The sequence below is a fragment of the Carya illinoinensis genome, chromosome 15 (assembly GCF_018687715.1).
Source record: "Carya illinoinensis cultivar Pawnee chromosome 15, C.illinoinensisPawnee_v1, whole genome shotgun sequence".
Taxonomy (NCBI): Eukaryota; Viridiplantae; Streptophyta; class Magnoliopsida; order Fagales; family Juglandaceae; genus Carya; species Carya illinoinensis.
In genome coordinates, this window is record NC_056766.1 from 46,639,656 (window position 1) to 46,658,023 (window position 18,368).

Sequence of the window (18,368 nt, forward strand, 5' to 3'; positions counted from 1 at the left end):
CAATTATTTTTTTACATTATTTTATTTTTTAAATATTTTTAATTAGAGGTGGGCCAATCTAAATTTCAGATTGGGCCTTGGATATTGGGTCTTGGGCCTAGGCCCAATTTGAGTAGAGCAAGCTCGTTTCAACTCCAATCAGAGCTTGGAGTCTCTCTAACTTCGAGCTCCAACTCCAAACTCCAATCGGAGTCAAAGGGCATTTTGACCTTTAACCCCAATAAGAGTTGGAGGTCTGAGGTGGGCATTCCGACTCTGTCGGAGTCGAAGTCCACCCCTAATTGAAGGTATCCCCAACCAACACGAGCTCTCATTCTAGTAAATCATGCATGTTCAACAAGCAGTGTAGTGGAGTTACACAGGATACGAAACACGACGTTAACATAATAGGTTGTGATGTCCCAAGAATCAATCCAAAATATTATTGAGAATAGAATAGTGCAAATGAATTTAAGGGGAGCTACTTTTGAATAAAACACATTCCCGTACTTTCCTATACATGGCAATGTTTGGTTAATGAGTTGAGATAAAAGCCTCTCAACTCATCTCGTACAATGAAGACATTCCACCATCCAAATGCACAAAACACAATTTGATTAATCTCATCTGATTGAACTCAACCCATCTCAAGTAATAATGTGCATAAAGCAAACATTAGGTACATTGACAAAAACAACACGGCTCAAAAAGCAAGCCTTATCCTAACATGAGCAAAACCCCCACTTTTCCATCCTACCTACCCTCCTGAAGCTCCACCTCTCTCATCCCAATGAATATATTTAAATATATTTATAAATAATACTAAATCATTATAAATACTATGCAATAATTTGTAGAACTGACAAGTAACAAATCCCTCAAAAAGTTAAAATAATCTCATCTTACTTCTAAATCTAAACACACTAATTTTAAAAAACCAACTCATTTTGTCTCAACTCAATAATCTCACTACTATTTACAAATTATATCAACTCATCTCATCTCAACTCACTATCCAAACCTCTCCTATTGTTGCTAAACTCATCTCTCTTTCTTTTCTTTTGTAATCCCCAACTCATCTCCCTTTAGCATTCTCATTTTTTCTGTCATTTGTTATTCATTAAATTTGAATAGGAAGCTGTTATTTGCTTGGGAAATCGCCCAGCAATGGTTTAGAATAGAATGCTGTTATTCGTAAATTGGTTACCATTTTCAGTTAAACAAACAAGTGCCTTAAAACTTGCATGAGGAGCCCACAAAATGAATGTCTCCATCCCAAACCAAATGAAATAGACAAAGATGAATTCCCAAGAGAGAGTGACTCGAAAGTTGCACATTCGGGATTGAGTGAAAAGCCATACCATCCACTCGCCAAATGGTGAGATTGCCTACTAATTGCCAGTCGTAGCACATTGGATCAATAAGAAACCCCCAGGAATACTGTTTAAAGAGACTGGCTCAACTTTCATGTCTTCCTCACCTTCTTCATCGAGGAGGATTGCTTAGCAACTTTAAAAGACCGAGCATCAACAGCAGCATAAGTTCTGAGCCTCTTCAGTATCCTCCTCTCGCTAACACGCAGCATTAAAGAATGGTACAACTTTCTCTCTCGTATTATGCAACAATTCTCGAGTGCTTTAATATCATCTTCTATTGAATTAGAAGTATAGAAACACTCTCGCATATCTGCCAGAGAACAGAGAGCATTACAAACATCCTTTGTCAACAACATATCCCCGCTCAATTCTGAAGCTTCTTTCCACATTGACTTACCTTTCAACAAAATCATGCCTATGGCCCCATTAAAGTTCCCTGCAGTTGACACTCTTAAATCCAAATCATAATACGCATCCTCTGGCAACAGCATTGTGTATAATAATATTAGCAGCTCAATTTGGGGTTCCCCATCAAATGAGATCTCAAAATACTCGGTGTTCTCACTGACACATCCAGAGAAATCCAATCTTCTCCACAGGGATAGCCTTGCTCTACTGTACCGACTAGAAAACAGAGATGAACTCCATTGGAGTACTAGTTCCAAATCAATATTTACAATGTCGAATGGATTATTTGGTTCTGTGAATCCATATCTGTGAAGCAATGCAGCATTTCCCAATGATCCATATGTATTGAAGATCTGAGAGGAGAAGGAAAAAAAACAAAAAAAACAAAACAAAAACAAAAACAAAACAAAAAAAGAACAGTTCAAGAACACACAAAATGTTGCTCTACCTCAGTGTAAAAACAAAAAGTTGCTCTCCCTCTAGCAGGCATACTAATATAGTTAAGGCCAGTAACATAAATATTGCTCAACCTCTACTTAAGTGAATCATCAGGATGCAAATTTGATGCAACATCTTCTGTGGAGTGGGCTGCAAAAGTTACTTAGGGCATATTTGGACACTATGAGAATTCTTAGTATTCTTAAAATTCTCAAAACTTCTCATAATTTCATTTCCAAACATCACTTAAACACAAAACATTTTTCAATTTCAAATTTTCAACTTTTCCATCTAGTCATCATCTAATCATTATTCAAACACAAAAATCAATACAACTTTTGCAAACTTCAACACAAAACATAAAAATCAATACAACTTTTACAAACTTAAAAAAGATATATATTTTAAAATATTATATTCTAACGATTTTTTAACTTTATAATATTTTTATTTAGCTTTTTCTCTCTCATTTCCCAAAAACCCAATAAAACATCTCCACTCAAACCATTTCGCTGCTATTCACAAAATTCAGAGATACTCTTCCAAGCATGTCCTTACCTGACTACAAGTCAACTCATTTCAAGAAACTCCCTTCTTTGCCAAAGATGTTAAAACTCAATGCATCTTAAGACCCAAAATCTATGGGACACCGGGCATTACTGAAAGCACCAGTAGGAGAATTTGATTTAAAAGGCAACTCCATAAACAAGAACAAATTCTAACCTCAGCTCCAACTTCAACATCTTTCACCATAACCATTTCCAGCATTGTGGTATGATCCCCAAGAACTGAAGAGCAGTCCAAGTCACTACCATGACAAGGATTCTTCCCGACAAAGGTGGTATTTGATCCTTCCACATCTGAAGAAGTTTTAATGGATGGTTCATTATCACCAGTATTGGCATGCATATCATTTTTCTTGCAGTCATCATCACTTTCAGAGTCAGAGTTGGAAAATACAGAGGTGAAGTGTACATCCTCAGCAGCTGTCTTGTGATTAAAACTGGATTTCATAGAAGAGATATTTAGCATAAATTTATCGCTGGAGATGTAGAAACCATAAAGAAAACCATCAATGAAAATCCTACCTATTATAGATCTTCCAACAAAGACAAGGAAGCTAAACTAAGTCAATAAATTAATTACATAAAGAAACATATGACAGCATTTTCCAACCTTCAAAAGGAAGCAAAGATCCTTTATTATGGATTTTTTTATAGATAATCCTTCATCTGGATACTAAACAGTATCTTATGCATTACAACATGTTTCGTAAAATAACATAGAGAAAATGGTATTTGACCCGCTACAGTGAGCTCTACTAATAATAGAGGGAAAAAAAGCCATAGAAGAATCACTTTAATGACTAGTTGTAACATCCAGGCCCAAATTTTTTAGGATTTATAAGTTTGGACCACGAGCCAAATTTTTTTGGGCTTTATCGTTTAATGAGATAGGATTGGATATGCAATTCTGAACCTAGATTCAAAATGGAGCAGGTTTGGCCCATTAGGCCCAAATATGGATGGATAAGCTCAAGTATTTTCTAGCCAAAGCCCATTTGATTTTTTTCTGTTCAATTCGTGATGATTGGAAACCAATCCCTGACCGTAGATAGCTGCTGCAATTTCAGGAGATTGAAAAAAAGAACCAGCCTCACCCTATCAATTTCAACCATTTTTCAACAACTTATAGTAGGTGATTATTGATGAGTTTGTTATCGACAGAAGAAAAGAGGTAAGTAGCATGATCATACCCTTACATGTATGGTAAACCATATTTTTTTTAAGTATTATGTATGTGTGGCCCTTTATTGAATCATGATATGCTTTCATTTATGATTACAATAAGCTATGTCCTTATGTGATCTACATGGATCATGGAAAGAAAGATAAAAGACAAAGTATGAAAGAAGCTTTAAGAATGATCATAAGAGATGCATGGTACCAACACAGTTATGGGTGGACGTACAAGCCATGGACCTAAGGGTGGTCGCCCATAGTGTGTTATGATAAGTTAAGCAATTTCCTTCGTGGCCACAGGCATTGGAACTGGTGCACAACCCTGCACACGGGGGTTAAGGTATGTTGGCCATTAAAGAAAGGGCAAGACAAGTTTAATAAGTTATGCATAGTACATGTTACATGTTTATGTTAGTATAAATATTAAGTATGCAAGCCTTTCAAGAAAATGTTATGTTAATTATGTTTACTGCATGATGTACTACTGATGAAGTATTCGACTAATTTTGGTTTTTTTTTTTTTTTTTAAATGTCAAGGTAAAGAAGATAGTTTTGACGAACCAACAGCCATGCATAGATCACATGTCAAGGATTTTTCAGACTTAGTTAATAAGTGTCTTTTTTTCACAAAAATATCAATTTTAAATTTTCTTGCCATGAGACTATATTTTTATGTTATGTTTTCTGGGAATTTATTTTCGATAAATAGATATTTTTATTATGTTGGGTCTCTTTACTGGGCACGGTTACAAAAGCACGTAACACTCCTAACCTAGGAGAAGGGGGTGCTACACTAGTACAACTTAAAATACAAGTAAATGTCCATCATTCATATCAATTGCCATTTTTCTTTATATCGCTTTTTTTCTCTTAAGACTCGTGTAACAAAAGTTTGTACAGCATGAGCTGCCATGAAAGTCTACCAATGATTTTCACGTCGGATAATCTGAGAAAACATGGTCTTATCATAACAGATTGGTGTTCTTTCAAGAGTGATGGGGAATCAGTGGATCATTTCTTGTTACATTGTGAGGTGGCCGGGTGTTTATGGAATGAGATTCTTAATAGGACAGGGGTGGCTTGGGTGATGCCCAGAAGAGTTAGGGATATTCTGGGGTGTTGGACAGGAATTAAGGGGATTACACAAACAGCTGCTGTGCGGAGAGTGATCCCTCACTGCATTATGTGGTGCTTATGGCTAGAGAGAAATAAGAGGAACTTTGAAGACATGGAGTGTTCTTTGGATGAGCTGAAGCGATTCTTCTACAATACTTTACTTTCTTGGGCTTCGGCCATTATTTGTAATACGGATGATTTTCATGACCTGCTTGTATCTCTCACTAGTACCTAGATGTAATTAGGCATGCTCTTTGTATACTTCCGGCGTACTTCATGTTCACCTTTACTTAAATAAAATTTTACTTTTACCTCTCAAAAAAAATCTACCAATGATTTCATCATGATTTAAAACTTTAAAGTCGAGTTTTGCTCGAAATGAAGATAAGTATTTTTCAACCTATATTATCATAACTAAGAAAAAGACAGCTCAAAGCCCGTAACTCCAACAGCAGACTTTTAGGATGAGAATCGGGCAATGAGTTGTCAAACCCGAGATAGGAATGTGCAAAAGCACAAAATCAGTTAAAAGAACCAATGAGACGAATAAGATCAAAATATCCTAGAGACAAATGTTTCGTATAATTTCAACACGATAGCTCAAGAAATCAGAAGCTTGAGAGGAGGCGCAACTTACAGATCAGCCAAAGGAACCATTCCAAATCCATGGTAATCGTCTATCTCGAAAGACCGAGAGTAGATAAGACTTTTAGCGGCAAAGTATTGTTCAATTCCGAAAAAAATTGGATTCAGGTTAAAATGCTGTGAATCCAAGAGGGGAAGAATATTCTCTTTCCAGTCCTCGTATATAAGAGCTTTGTCTTCTTTCATAGTCTGCCTACAATTGGAGAAGATATGATCAGACGCACAATGTTTCGATGCTCAAACAGTTCTGCTCTACTTTCACGGTCCACATTCGTACCTTGTGGAGCTCAGTTCCACGTAGGAGAAAGTCCACCTCGTCCAGAGTCCATAGCAAGGGTAAGCACTCCTGGCAAGGCAAGAGTTGGAGGTAATCAGCCCAGGGTGAGCTTTCTCCTAAGCTCCTCTCGTACATGAGGGCCACCGCTAGCCCCAAATAACCGCCAAATCCAACGGATTCGATCACCTCGTGCGCCCCGCTAGTCTGGATGGTGAGGCACGTAGCCTTGGGTATTCTCGCCACCACATCGCCTTCCTTGAGATCGCACAGCGCTCTCACGGAGATACCGTCGCCTTCGGAACTGTCAACGAAGCCCAGCGCACCGCTGTACTCGATTCCTTGGGAATTCATCCACCGCTTGAACGCTCTCAGTCGCCTGTGTTACATGCTTTTGGTTGCAGAGAAAATAGTGAAGGAAAATGAAGGAAAATATGAGGTTTAGACTTTACCTGGTGGCCATTGCGTTAGTTAGGTGAATAAGACACCGCGGAGTTCTTGGCGTTGGTCACAGCGGGTGCTCTGAAAGCTCTGGTTCTTTGTTTCAAGAGATGAACAGTTTAGAGCATTCTCTTGAACATGTTAGGGTTTAGAGCAATTCCAATAAATTTTTTATACTATCATTTTAAAAACATCATCAAAATATATATTTTTTATTTTGCGTACTAATTTTTACAATATATTATATATTAATTTATCTATTTTTTCTTTATATTATTTAAATATTATACTTTTTAATATATTTTATTTATTTCAAATAAAGTAAAAAGTAGAAAATAAAAAAAGAAATGAATAAAGAGTAAAAAGTAGAAAGAGAAATGAATGAAAAATTTATAAAGTGTGAACGGTATTCTATAAATGTGGAAGAGGTACTAGGGATGAAAACTGACCTCATTGGCGCGGTTTTTGGGTAAAATCGACGCCGACTAATGAGGTGAGATTTCCTAGAGCAACCGACCGTAACCGGTCGATAGGGAAGATGAAAACCGTCTGTATCTATTTCGGCGGTTCACGGTCGATTCTCGGTTCCTTTAGTGACACTAGTTCTTAGAGAAAGTTACAGAGGAGAGAGATAGAGGTTGTGAAACCTAAGTGAATTGGAGAAGAAGAAGAAGGAAGAAGAAGATCAAAACGACGCCGTTTGGTTTTAAATCCAATGGCGTCGTTCTACTTTTTTTTTTTTTTTCGTTTCTCATAGATAAAACGACACCGTTTGCTTTAATACAAACGGTCTCATTTACATGTGTTTTAATCACAACTGATAGCATCAAACGACGCCGTTTAAGTGGAATGACATCGTTTTATGTAGGTATAAATTAAAAAATATATATATGTATATGTGGTCGACTGGTTCAGCAGTTTGAGCCGATCTCAAACCTCAACTGAACCAACGGATGTCGGTTTTGTTAATTTTCTGTCGCCCGCTGACCAGTTTCCTGGTGGTTCAGGCTGGTTCTGGACTCCGGCGGCCAGTCTGTGTCGGTCACGACGGGTTTGTCGGTTTCTTGTACACCTCTAAAAGATACTGTAGCAAATTGTATATTAGAAATAAAATATATAATCCAATGGAGGCCTCTTTTGAGCACATTCCTTTATATTTTAAAGAAATATCTGTTTTACAATAGCCATTGAGAGTGCTTTTATGGCCGCTCTTTAAAAAAATTTAAGAAATTATAAAATTATAGTAAACAAATTGATTAATTATTTTTTGAGTTTTTTTACATACAAGTAAAGTCGCGTATATACTAATATAGATTTCTTCATATTCAAAATTTAAATTATTACTGTTTTCAATACAATCTACTTCTTAACCAATCACTTTAGATTAATGTACATATTAGTACGCAGTTATGCTTACAATTAGATTTTTTCTTATTTTTTAATTAACCCACTTTTAATAAAATGAATACAAAGTGATGCTTTTAGCTATTTATTATTGAAACAGTTCTTCTACGTATAGGCAATACGCAGACGAATTGCACACCGACCGTTGACATGGATTTTCATATCTTTTTATTAAAAGAAAAAAAAAAAGAACAGAAAGAGACGACAATTATGAATTCATATAGGAGTTTGCACTTTTCCCCCAACCATTTTCATCAAAAACACGAATTTGCAGTGGAATTTTCACCCCAAACTTCATCTCTTTCTCCTACCTCAAGCTGGTACTAAGAGTCTACGATTGTGCTTCTATTCATTTATGCTCTTCTACTGCCGCCTAGATTATGCGCTGAGCAAGGTCATCTCTATGCTCTTCTACTGCCAACCCACAAAGGAGCCCCAATCAATCTACAAATTCACTATTAAGGTCGTCTCTTGCATCAAAGCATTTGCCTTTTATGATAACTTGACTTATAAAAATTTTTCTTTTATCATTTTAGCGGAGTTTCTCTAGAATAAAAGTGCATTCTTTACATGGGTATTCTTTTTTTCCAGACTTGGGACTTCATAGGGATCATACAATTTATAATAGTCGATTAGTCAAGTAGAAAGTACTGAAAGAAGTGTTACAGGTCTCAAAGACATTATAGAAGTGTTATATATGGTCTCAAGGGAATTATTACCAACCCAATGATGGATTTCAGATCTTGCATGTTAGAATTATTTCTCATGTGCAGGCAAAAATTCACTTGTTTTGGTGCTTTGGAACACTAAAGAGTAAATTCACTTATTTCTCTGGTTTATGTTTTTCTTTTCTTTAAATACCTTAGCATGATCTATGGAAAAAAAAAAAACATAGAGGAGTTTATTTGTGGTTTTTGTTTCCTTTGGGCAGCTTTCCTAAAACTGGGTTGAAATTCTATTATGTGGTTGAGTTTGTGGTTCTAAGTTCTAACTCAAAGGTCTTCGTCCCCTCAAATATGATCATAAGCACTATATTCTGGTTCTAACTCTGGGTTTAGAAATGTGCATCCTTATTTGTGTTTAATAATGGATTTCCACTTAGTATGGAAATAAGTTAACGAGTTTTTTCCTCTGGTTTGGCAAAAAAAGTCTTAATATTTTCATGATAAATACAAAAATAACTGTTTGTTTACACTACTTATGGTGCAGCACTTAAAGTAGTCATTTGTCCTCTCCTTTCAGTTTTACTATTTTTTGGATCTCTGTTTTTCCTCTCCTTGATTTTGATCCTCTAGCTTTCAGTCATTTTTCTACTATTGGTATGAAAATTGGGATTTGCTTGTAGTGATTTGCTAATTTTCTTGCTTATGGGGAAAAAAAATCATAGTTTATGGGGTGTGTACATGCATGTTAATTATATATTAGAATTATTAATCGTGATGATCAAGCTAATTCTAAAGGAAATATTTCTGGCCCTACTGGGTGTGGTGGACTATTAATATATATATATATATATATGTGTGTGTGTGTGTGATTCTAAAGGAAGTTTTCTTTGTGGCTTTTCAATTAGCTTGGGTTTGGGTAGTAATACTTTTACTAAATTTTTTGCTTTAAAATCTAGTATGATCTTAATTTATGCTATTGATTGAGCATATATAGTTGAGATGCTTGATTGAAATATTGGACAACTATTTGTTAGTTTTCAATTGTTTTAACAATCAAAATTAAGCAGCCACCATATTTGAGTTTTGGGAAGACATCATGATCAATTTGTCAAAACATGATCTAGATTTTACCATTCAGTATACATATAGTATACATGAGCTCAGAATAAAACTTTCATGGCTACTGTTGTGTGCTCTGATTTAAGGAAGAAAATGGGTAGATTCATGGCACTTTTGAACAAAAATAGGAAGAGTAAGGATAAGAACGATGGGGAGTCAAGCAACGAGGTTTCTAGTATCTTGGGTGATGATGTATTGGCCAGATTTGTAGGGCTAGATGAGCAAGAGATGGGAATCTGGGGTATATTCTAAATAGTGTTGGTTAATTTGCTTTTGATCAGGTGTTAGTGGAGCCTCCAAAGTATATTCAGAATGCTCAGAATGATAGAAACCCCGACCATTTTGTTGGCAAAATCCAACTTGAGTTGTTGCATTTTATTTTATTTTATTGACTAGTAACTTGAGCTGTTGTATTTGAAATGTAAATCTACAAAATTTTCCCTTTACTAAATTTGTTTTGGTAAACTTCTTTTGAAATGTAACGGGTCAATTAAGGCTCAAGATGCATGGTTATGAATAATGTTGGGGCACCTACTAGGTTGTTTGCTAATGCACATGTAATCTTTTCAAAGCTCGGTTTCAACACTTGGTCAACTAGCTTGAATTGACCAACTGTCATACTTCCCAAACACTTTGAATTAGTTGTAATGTAATCCAGAAAAACACAATTAGGAGTCACATTCATTTATACATATTGCATACAGTTTCAAAAGTAGTGTCCTACATGATGCAAAATACTCAACAAATCTTTCTTACAATCGTGCAATACATATTATAGGCACTTCCAAAACTACTAGTCTAAAGCGCAAATTCGTAGGTGTTCAGATTTATACACCAAGTTCCCGTTCAGTAGACATATAGTTTCAAAAGTAAAGTGGAAATGTTCTCCTGAATGTGGCTGATGTTGCATTTGCATTGTGAGCTAAACATGAGTTTGCGTCTGGGTAAATAACAGAAGGAACAATGGAGGGAAACTCTTCCAACTTTACACAGTTGGAATTCATTCTATCAGATAAGTACGTAGAAAGTGAGACCACATCCACAAGGTAACCTCTACAGATGTCCCTCATTGCCTTGTATACAAACTACACAATAGGACTGGTCTTCTGGATGAATTCTTCATATGTTTTTGACAAGCTCTCAGGACACATTGCAAAGACATACATAACCTGATATGCAAAAGAAAGGCAACTCATGAAAATATATTTTGTGAGGAGCATAGAAGAGTTAAGAGATTCAAATCATATTATCATTGTGTTAGCATGTCAGAAGAAGCAGACTTGCAATATTTTTACAAAGGTGAATGAACTTGCCGACATGCACCAACTTAAAAGTGAGTAAAAATAAAATAGAGTAAGTCAATTGAGCTAGCCAATGAGTTGTAGCTCAACTGGTATCTCCTACCCGCAAGAATATGATGCCAGAAATAGTTATGAATTCAAGAGCCACTATGTATGTGCATAGCTAATCAATCAAGAATGGAGAGAGAGAGAGAGAGAGAGAGAGAGAGAGAGAGAGAGAGAGAGAGAGAGAGAGAACATATTTAGAAGAAAGAATTTACTAGTTTGCATCATAATAGGAGTCTGAAGTTCTTTCTAGAATAGTTACCATACTTCTCACTCAAAGATGGAAAATCTTCACCAACTTCTTGATGCCCCCCAACTTTAGATGAATACAATATATGAACTAACTTTGCACCTCCTCAGTTTATAACTTATCTCAAATCTCAACATTTGCATACAACTTTTTTCTTTCTTTTTTTCTTTTTTTGATAACTACAAGTCAAAATGAACTTTATGGTACATGTGCACAAGCCAAAGCAAACATCAAAGAATCTTCGTGCCTCCAATGGCTTCCCCAAAGGTGAAACTTGTTCTTAGACTTTAAAGAATTATAAGCACACTGACAAGATAAGGAAAAAAAAATCGTTAAACTGGCTTGCATCCACACAAGCACAAGCAAGCATAAAAGCAAATCAAAACAAAAATAAAAATGATTGCTTCAGATAACAAATGAAAATTAATTAGGTTACATGGCATTTATTCACATGCGTGAGACATAGTAGCAAATTCTTGCACAAACAAATTGAAATCCTAATACTAAAATTATTAGGAAAGAACTTCAAATGCTCTATCTTTAAGCATGCTCAACATACCATAAGAGCAAGAGTTTTTTACTCTCAAAGCAACCATCCATTCATGTATGTGTGTGTAGCAAATTTTAACACCAGAAATAACAGTTGCAGGGAAATTTCAAGAAAGAAATATAAGGCATTGAGTCATTTGAAATACCAAAAGCCTCAGCTTTTGGTCCCTATATCGATTATCCTTGATGGAACAGCGTAAATCATTGACATTCTTCCTTTCAACAATAAAATCAAGTACATATTCACTATCAATATATTTATGGCAAGCTATCCAGATTCCATCAATAGTAGGAGAAAAACTTTCAATAGTGGTTTCCATTATCCAAAACCAACTACGATAAAACGAGGAAGGAGATTTTGATGGGGGAGGAGATGTCGATGGACCAATCTTCAAATGGAGAGAAAACACAAAAAAGCACCATTTGATGAAGATGAAATAAGCTTCTCGCTCCACAAAACATGAAATCTCTCTTTCAAATGAAGCGAGCCGTTTCATTTTCCATGTCAGCGTTGGTGCGCATTTTGGTACCCAAGTCGCTTGAAAGAGGAGTTTTCCTTATTGAAAAGGTGTTGGATCATAAAAATTTTCATTTTCGTTACGCTCGATCAATTTCATGCACAAATTGCGCACACTGTTGATGTGGCATTTTGCCTTATCAGCACTTGCTTTATTTAAAACAAGTCCATTGCCTAGTGTTCTTATGGTGCTTCCTGACAGTCTACAACACTTGGTCCAGCTCCTTGAGATTCTTCTTTATCTCTTTCACCGCATCGTGCCTCTCTTGTATCTCATGTGTCCAAAACTCTTCCTCTCCCTTGCTCTTGAATTGCTTTTTGCAAGAATGTTTCACTCTCACTCATATGGATTTACCCTTGTGTTATATTCTCTCGAATTTCACTAATTTGTATACAAAAGATCAAGATTTGACTAATAAGCAACCGGAAAGATCGCCTCTAAGAAAAAATTTCTGATTTTTCCTAGGGGTGGACAAAAACTCCGTCCACTCTGACTTCATCTGAACTTTGACAATCCTCCAACTCTGACAAAGTCAGAGGTTTCATAAATCAGAGTCGAAGTTGGAGTAACTCCTCCCCTAATGGGAGTCCAAAGGTCATGTTGGCTTCGAACTCTGATTCCGAGCTTCGACTGTTTATACCTTGTATATTATATATTGTAATACATATATTAGGTAGCCAAGTGGCCTAATGGTTGAAAGTGTGTTTTGTCAACATGAGAACTTGCATTCGAGTCCCTCAAGCTCTAGTTTTTTGTTTTGCTATTTTTAAAAAAAAAAAAAAACCTTAAACAATGTCATTTTTAATAGGGTATATATTCATCTCTTTCAAAGAATAAAACGCTAATCTTCTTTCTCTTCTCCGTCGTCTCTTTTCCTCTTGGCTAGTTTCGAATGCTTCATCTTCTTTATCATTCCTCCAAACTTCAACTTCTTAGTCTTCTCCGTCGTGACTTGTCCCTTTTCCGTTAAGATTCAGATTTCAGTCCAAGTGTTTTCCTACTACAAGGACGTCATGTGCATGTTCTTACTCGTTGCTAGTCCCTTGCATGTTCTTCAAGATTCAACCACACTTTCTCAGTTTTAGTTTCTTTGTAGATTGATTTGTGTATATAATTTCTTGTTGTGGGCGATTTTGGCAATCAAAGATTTAGATTTGAATTCGGATTGATTTTTTTTTTTTTTTTGGTGGACGATTTCTCTCTACGACTTTGATGTCTCGACTCTGATTCTGACTCCAGCAACTCCAATTGGAGTCAGGGGTTGGAGGTGAGCATAACGATTATGTCAGAGTCGAATCCCACCCTTAATTTTCCCCCCAAGTCATTCATATTAATCAAAGAAATTCAATCAAACCATCATAGCAAGAATTATAAGCAGAAAATATTTTTCAAAAAATATAATATTAGAGAGAGAGAGAGATGGAAAACGTTAAAATCGTGGAAGTAGGTAGGGTAAGATCAAGCTCACAATTGCAGAGATGAGAAGGTCAACGATTTTGTTGCTTAGATTTTCAATAGTGACGATGATGTATCTTCATTGTACGATCTCCTTATACTTAGAGTAGCATTGCTGCCTTGGAGTCCTTGAGCTTCTTTCTAAGGCCATTTACCATGGAGGTCCTGGTCTAATTAGAGGAGGAACAAGGTCCACAGCTAGGAGGCTACGGTTGGCAAAGTTGGAAAGGTTGAGGGCCTTGAGCTTTAACTTGGTGAGCTTGGCCTTCTTGATGGCGAGAGAGACACTAGCATCCATGTGGGATTAGAGGTCCTTGACGACCTTAGTGTTGTGAAGGGTCTGGCTCTACTCGTGGGAGCTGCAGAGGGTTTGGTTGAGGTGGTTGAGCTCCTTGAGCTCATCCTTGACAAGCTCGACATCCTTGAAGAACTTGATCAAATTGAGAAAAGAAGAGAAGGGGATGCTACAGGAGAATGGCAGAAGACATGGTTCAAAGATTGGAGAAGAAGAGAAAGGGATGCTACAAAGGAATGGCCGAAGGAGGATGACGTTTTGGTTCAGTCACACACCAAAACGCACCGTCACCAAGTCCCATTCCTGCAGTGCAAAGTTTAATTTTTTGATGCAACACACCAGGTCATTTTTGTGCGCAAAGGTGTGTGAAAACGACTTTATTAAGAGTTTTCCAAAAAAATTTATAAAAATAAATTTATAAACTAATATGATTTGAAAATATCTCTAGGGGCTACCTTAAGTGATAAAGGTTTTGGTATTGTAGTATACTCTCTTTAGGTCTAATATTCGAATATTCTTAAATGCAAACAATTATCAGAGCCTAGGATGCTTGTTTTCGTCCATATGAATATGATTACATGTATTTGATGCTTTGAAATGAGTGTAAAAGCATGTAATTGATGATATGTCATGATTATTTATGTTTCAGATTTTTCATTAGTGGCTACGGTATGACATGTTTAAGGTTGAATTATTTACATGAAAATATTTCCTATAATGTCAGAAACATGTCTATTAGGGGTGGGCAGATTTTCAAAATTTTCGACTCCGGCCGACCTCCGCTCCGATTCCGACTACATCAGAGTCGGAGTTTCAGAAATCGGAGTCGGGAATCGGAGGGGTTCCTTTAGTTGAGCGGAATTCGGAATCGGAGTCGGATCCAAACGTGGCTCCGAATTCTGAACTCCGAACTCTGAAGTTTTTTTTTTTAAATAATTACACAGATGCAAAACGACGTCGTTTTGCATCTGTGTTTAATGTTTCTATCTTAAACGACGCCGTTCCAATTAAATAGGAACGACATCGTTTTGCTCTGTGAGGGCCATACCTCTTGAGCCATTTCTTCATGCATCCGTCTCGTGACTCTCGGACCACTCAAGTGACCAAGTCTCAGGTAGTAGGCTACGCAGTACGCACTACGCACAGACTCACAGTCCACACTCTTGGCACTCGCACGGCTCACGGCGCACCGTCGTAGACTCGTACGCCTAACGGCCCAAAAGCTCCACTAGGTTTCTGTCGTCACGGACTCACGGACTCACGCTGCCCAGTTCTCGCCGTCATCAACGGGTAAGTTTTGGGATTTAAATTCATGCCTTTTAGTAAACAATTTGTGATTGTGGATTTATAATCTGTGAATCTGTAATGGCTATTGATTTTGGATTGTGTAGAATATAGGAAATTAGAAATATGTTTGAGTTGTGGTGTGAATATGTGTTAAATTTATCATGGTGTTTGTATCTAGAGCAGTGAACGGAATGTGTTTGTTAAAATGTCCCTAAGAAAAACAGAACAGAAAATCCCTAATTAAGATGTTAAACAATCATGTTATTTTACATCATTTTAAAGCCTGATTGTAATGGCAGTTGTACCTTTGGGGTCAATCCTCATATAATATGCAAATGATCTCCTGAAAGGAGCCTTTTTAATGAACTCAAATTATTCAAGAACATAAAAAATCCAAGAAGGCTTTGCAAGACAATCGTTGGACAATATGTGGCATATTATGTCATGAACCAAGTAAATAATACAAGCTCAGTTATAGTTGTTGGCCAGAAACAGCTCAAGAACAACTATAAAAGAGAAAAAAGATAGTTCCAAGATAGGTGTATATTTGGATACATGCTCCTATGCTTCTAATTTGTAAGCAAGGCCTACGTCCTCAGTGTTTTACTCTCAACAGCTAAGGATATATGAGTTGCTACTCATTGATGAAAACTACATAATCCCCCTCGGATAACAACCTAAACAAAATGTGCATAAAATATTGGAGATTCATTTCTGGAAGAGGAACAAACAACACCATCATGCTTGAAAGTTGGACCATAAAATCTAGAAATTAAGAGGGAAACTGGGTTTGGACCAATGATTTTCTGTTGGCCCACTTAAACAAAAGGGTAAATGATGCCACCATGTTATAGATTATATATATATTAAAATATATATTAATGTTCTCTCTCGGGCTAGGACTTCTCTTAGGTAGTTAGTGCATGGTTATTATCATATATTTATATATTTATATATCATATAAATAAACTTTATATATTTATATATCATATATAATTCTATATATACGTATGTGTGTTAATTAATAGGCCAAACTTTATATATTGTACATATGCAATCTATATACTTACTTGCTCTAATATCATTATTATATATACTTACTTGCTCTAATTTTGTATTATTTACAGTATTTACATTTTTTATTTTAGCAACTAACTTCCTGCTTTTAATTTAATTTTTCAGGTTCTTTGATTTCAAATAGTATGGATTCTACTACTAGTAGAAGTAGAGATTGTGGAGACAAGGCCAGTGATCCTGCACCGGCGGAGGCTTCCACCCCGACGACCGCATGTACTTCCACCCCTAGAGCCCCATCTAGGGCTGCATCTAGACCAGCATCTAGAGCAGCTACTTCCTGTGCATCCAGTCGACTCCCAGTAGATATAGAAGGAGAAGATGAAGATATGTTCAATGAAGAGGAGGAGATGGCAGATGTGCCCATTGAGCAAGATCGACCACCACAGCCTTCTAAAAAACGGTCGTGGACATGGGAACATTTCACTAAAATTCCTGGTGATAATGTGAACCCTCAAGCAAGATGTAACCACTGTGGGCAACTTTGTGGTTGCCATTCGAAGAAACAAGGTACCAGTGTATTGATAGCACATCTTACCAGTTGCCAGCGGTATAAGATTGTGAAGGGATTGGTGGCCACTGGCACTGATCAAACCAAGCTGAGTTACGAAACTCAAATGGCAACTGATGCTGGCGGATCACATGTTAAGAAACTTATAATCCCTCAATATAGTGAGAAGATGTTGCGGAATTTACTTTTAGAGATGATCATTACTGATGAGATGCCTTTTACCACAGTTGACAAGAAAGGCTTCAACAAATTTGTGCGCTGTCTTGAGCCACGTTTTCCCATGCCTTCACGGTATACAGTTATGCGTGATTGTTTAAAGAGGCATTTGAAGGAAAAGACGGAAATGAAAGAGATGTTTTCTCGGACTGGCCAGAGAGTGTCATTCACCACTGATACATGGACGTCCATACAAAATGTGGGCTACATGTGTATCACAGCCCACTTTATTGACAGTGAGTGGACACTGCACAAACGGATAATTGGATTTAAAGAGATTGTTGATCACAAGGGTGCATCCATTGGTGCAATGATGGATGATTGTATTCAAGACTGGGGAATTAAAAAAGTCCTTTGTATCACAGTTGACAATGCTAGTGCCAATGATACTGCAATTGAGTGGTTCAAGAGAAATACAACAGTAAAAGAAGATATCATTCGTGGACACGAGTTTATACATGTCCGATGTTGTACTCATATCATCAACCTCATTGTTTCAGAGGGGTTGAAGGAGGTTGATGATTCAATTACCAAAGTGCGCAACATTGTGAGATATGTGAGGGCTTCCTCCCAAAGGCTTGGCAAGTTTAAGGCGATAGCAGAACAACTTCAGATTCCATGTTCCGCTATGTTGTGCTTGGACGTTCCGACTCGATGGAACTCCACATATATGATGTTGGCGGTGGCGCAAAAGTACGAAAGGGCATTCCAGCGAATAGAGGTCGAGGATGGGGGTCTGAGGTATGCTTTGATGGAGTCTACTGGAGGGAGAAGGGGACTCGATGCGCCGGATGCAGTTGATTGGGATCGTGTGAAGTCTTTCGTTGATTTTTTGAAGTTATTTTATGATACAACTATGCGGATATCTGGATCCAAATATTGTACTGCGAACTTGTACTTCGACGAGCTTTCGAGGATTCATGATCACTTGCAACAGAATTATGGTAATAGCGAGGGATTGTTATTTGCTACGGCTATGAGGATGAAATCAAAATATGAAAAATATTGGGGGGATATTGTGAAGATAAATAGATTATTACTTGTGGCTGCAATCCTTGACCCCCGATATAAGTTGGAAATTATACAATTTTCTTTATTGACATCCTTGGGGAAGAGAAGGCTGAAGAGTTTATTAGAGAGCTGAGAAATGATATTGATGACTTATATGGCCACTACAACAATAATAGTCATCCTACTCCAGCCAGTGGTAGCCGTAGCTCCTCACACCCGACCAGTTCGACATCTTCCGGTGATTACACT

General features: G+C 36.9%; 1 protein-coding gene and 1 pseudogene across 1 annotated transcript; both read right to left on the reverse strand.

Moving 5' to 3' along the window:
* Positions 1-1,118: 1,118 nt before the first annotated feature.
* Positions 1,119-6,572, reverse strand: LOC122297362 (ribosomal lysine N-methyltransferase 3). The gene is made up of 5 exons (XM_043107400.1): positions 6,431-6,572; positions 5,982-6,357; positions 5,697-5,893; positions 2,925-3,204; positions 1,119-2,116 (listed from the first exon to the last, which is right to left on the reverse strand). Exons 1-5 carry the CDS (start codon positions 6,439-6,441, stop codon positions 1,445-1,447), a joined length of 1,536 nt encoding a protein of 511 aa, XP_042963334.1. The 5' UTR covers positions 6,442-6,572; the 3' UTR covers positions 1,119-1,444.
* A 4,120-nt stretch (positions 6,573-10,692) lies between these two features.
* LOC122297058 lies at positions 10,693-14,321 on the reverse strand (annotated as a pseudogene).
* Between the last annotated feature and the right edge of the window lie 4,047 nt (positions 14,322-18,368).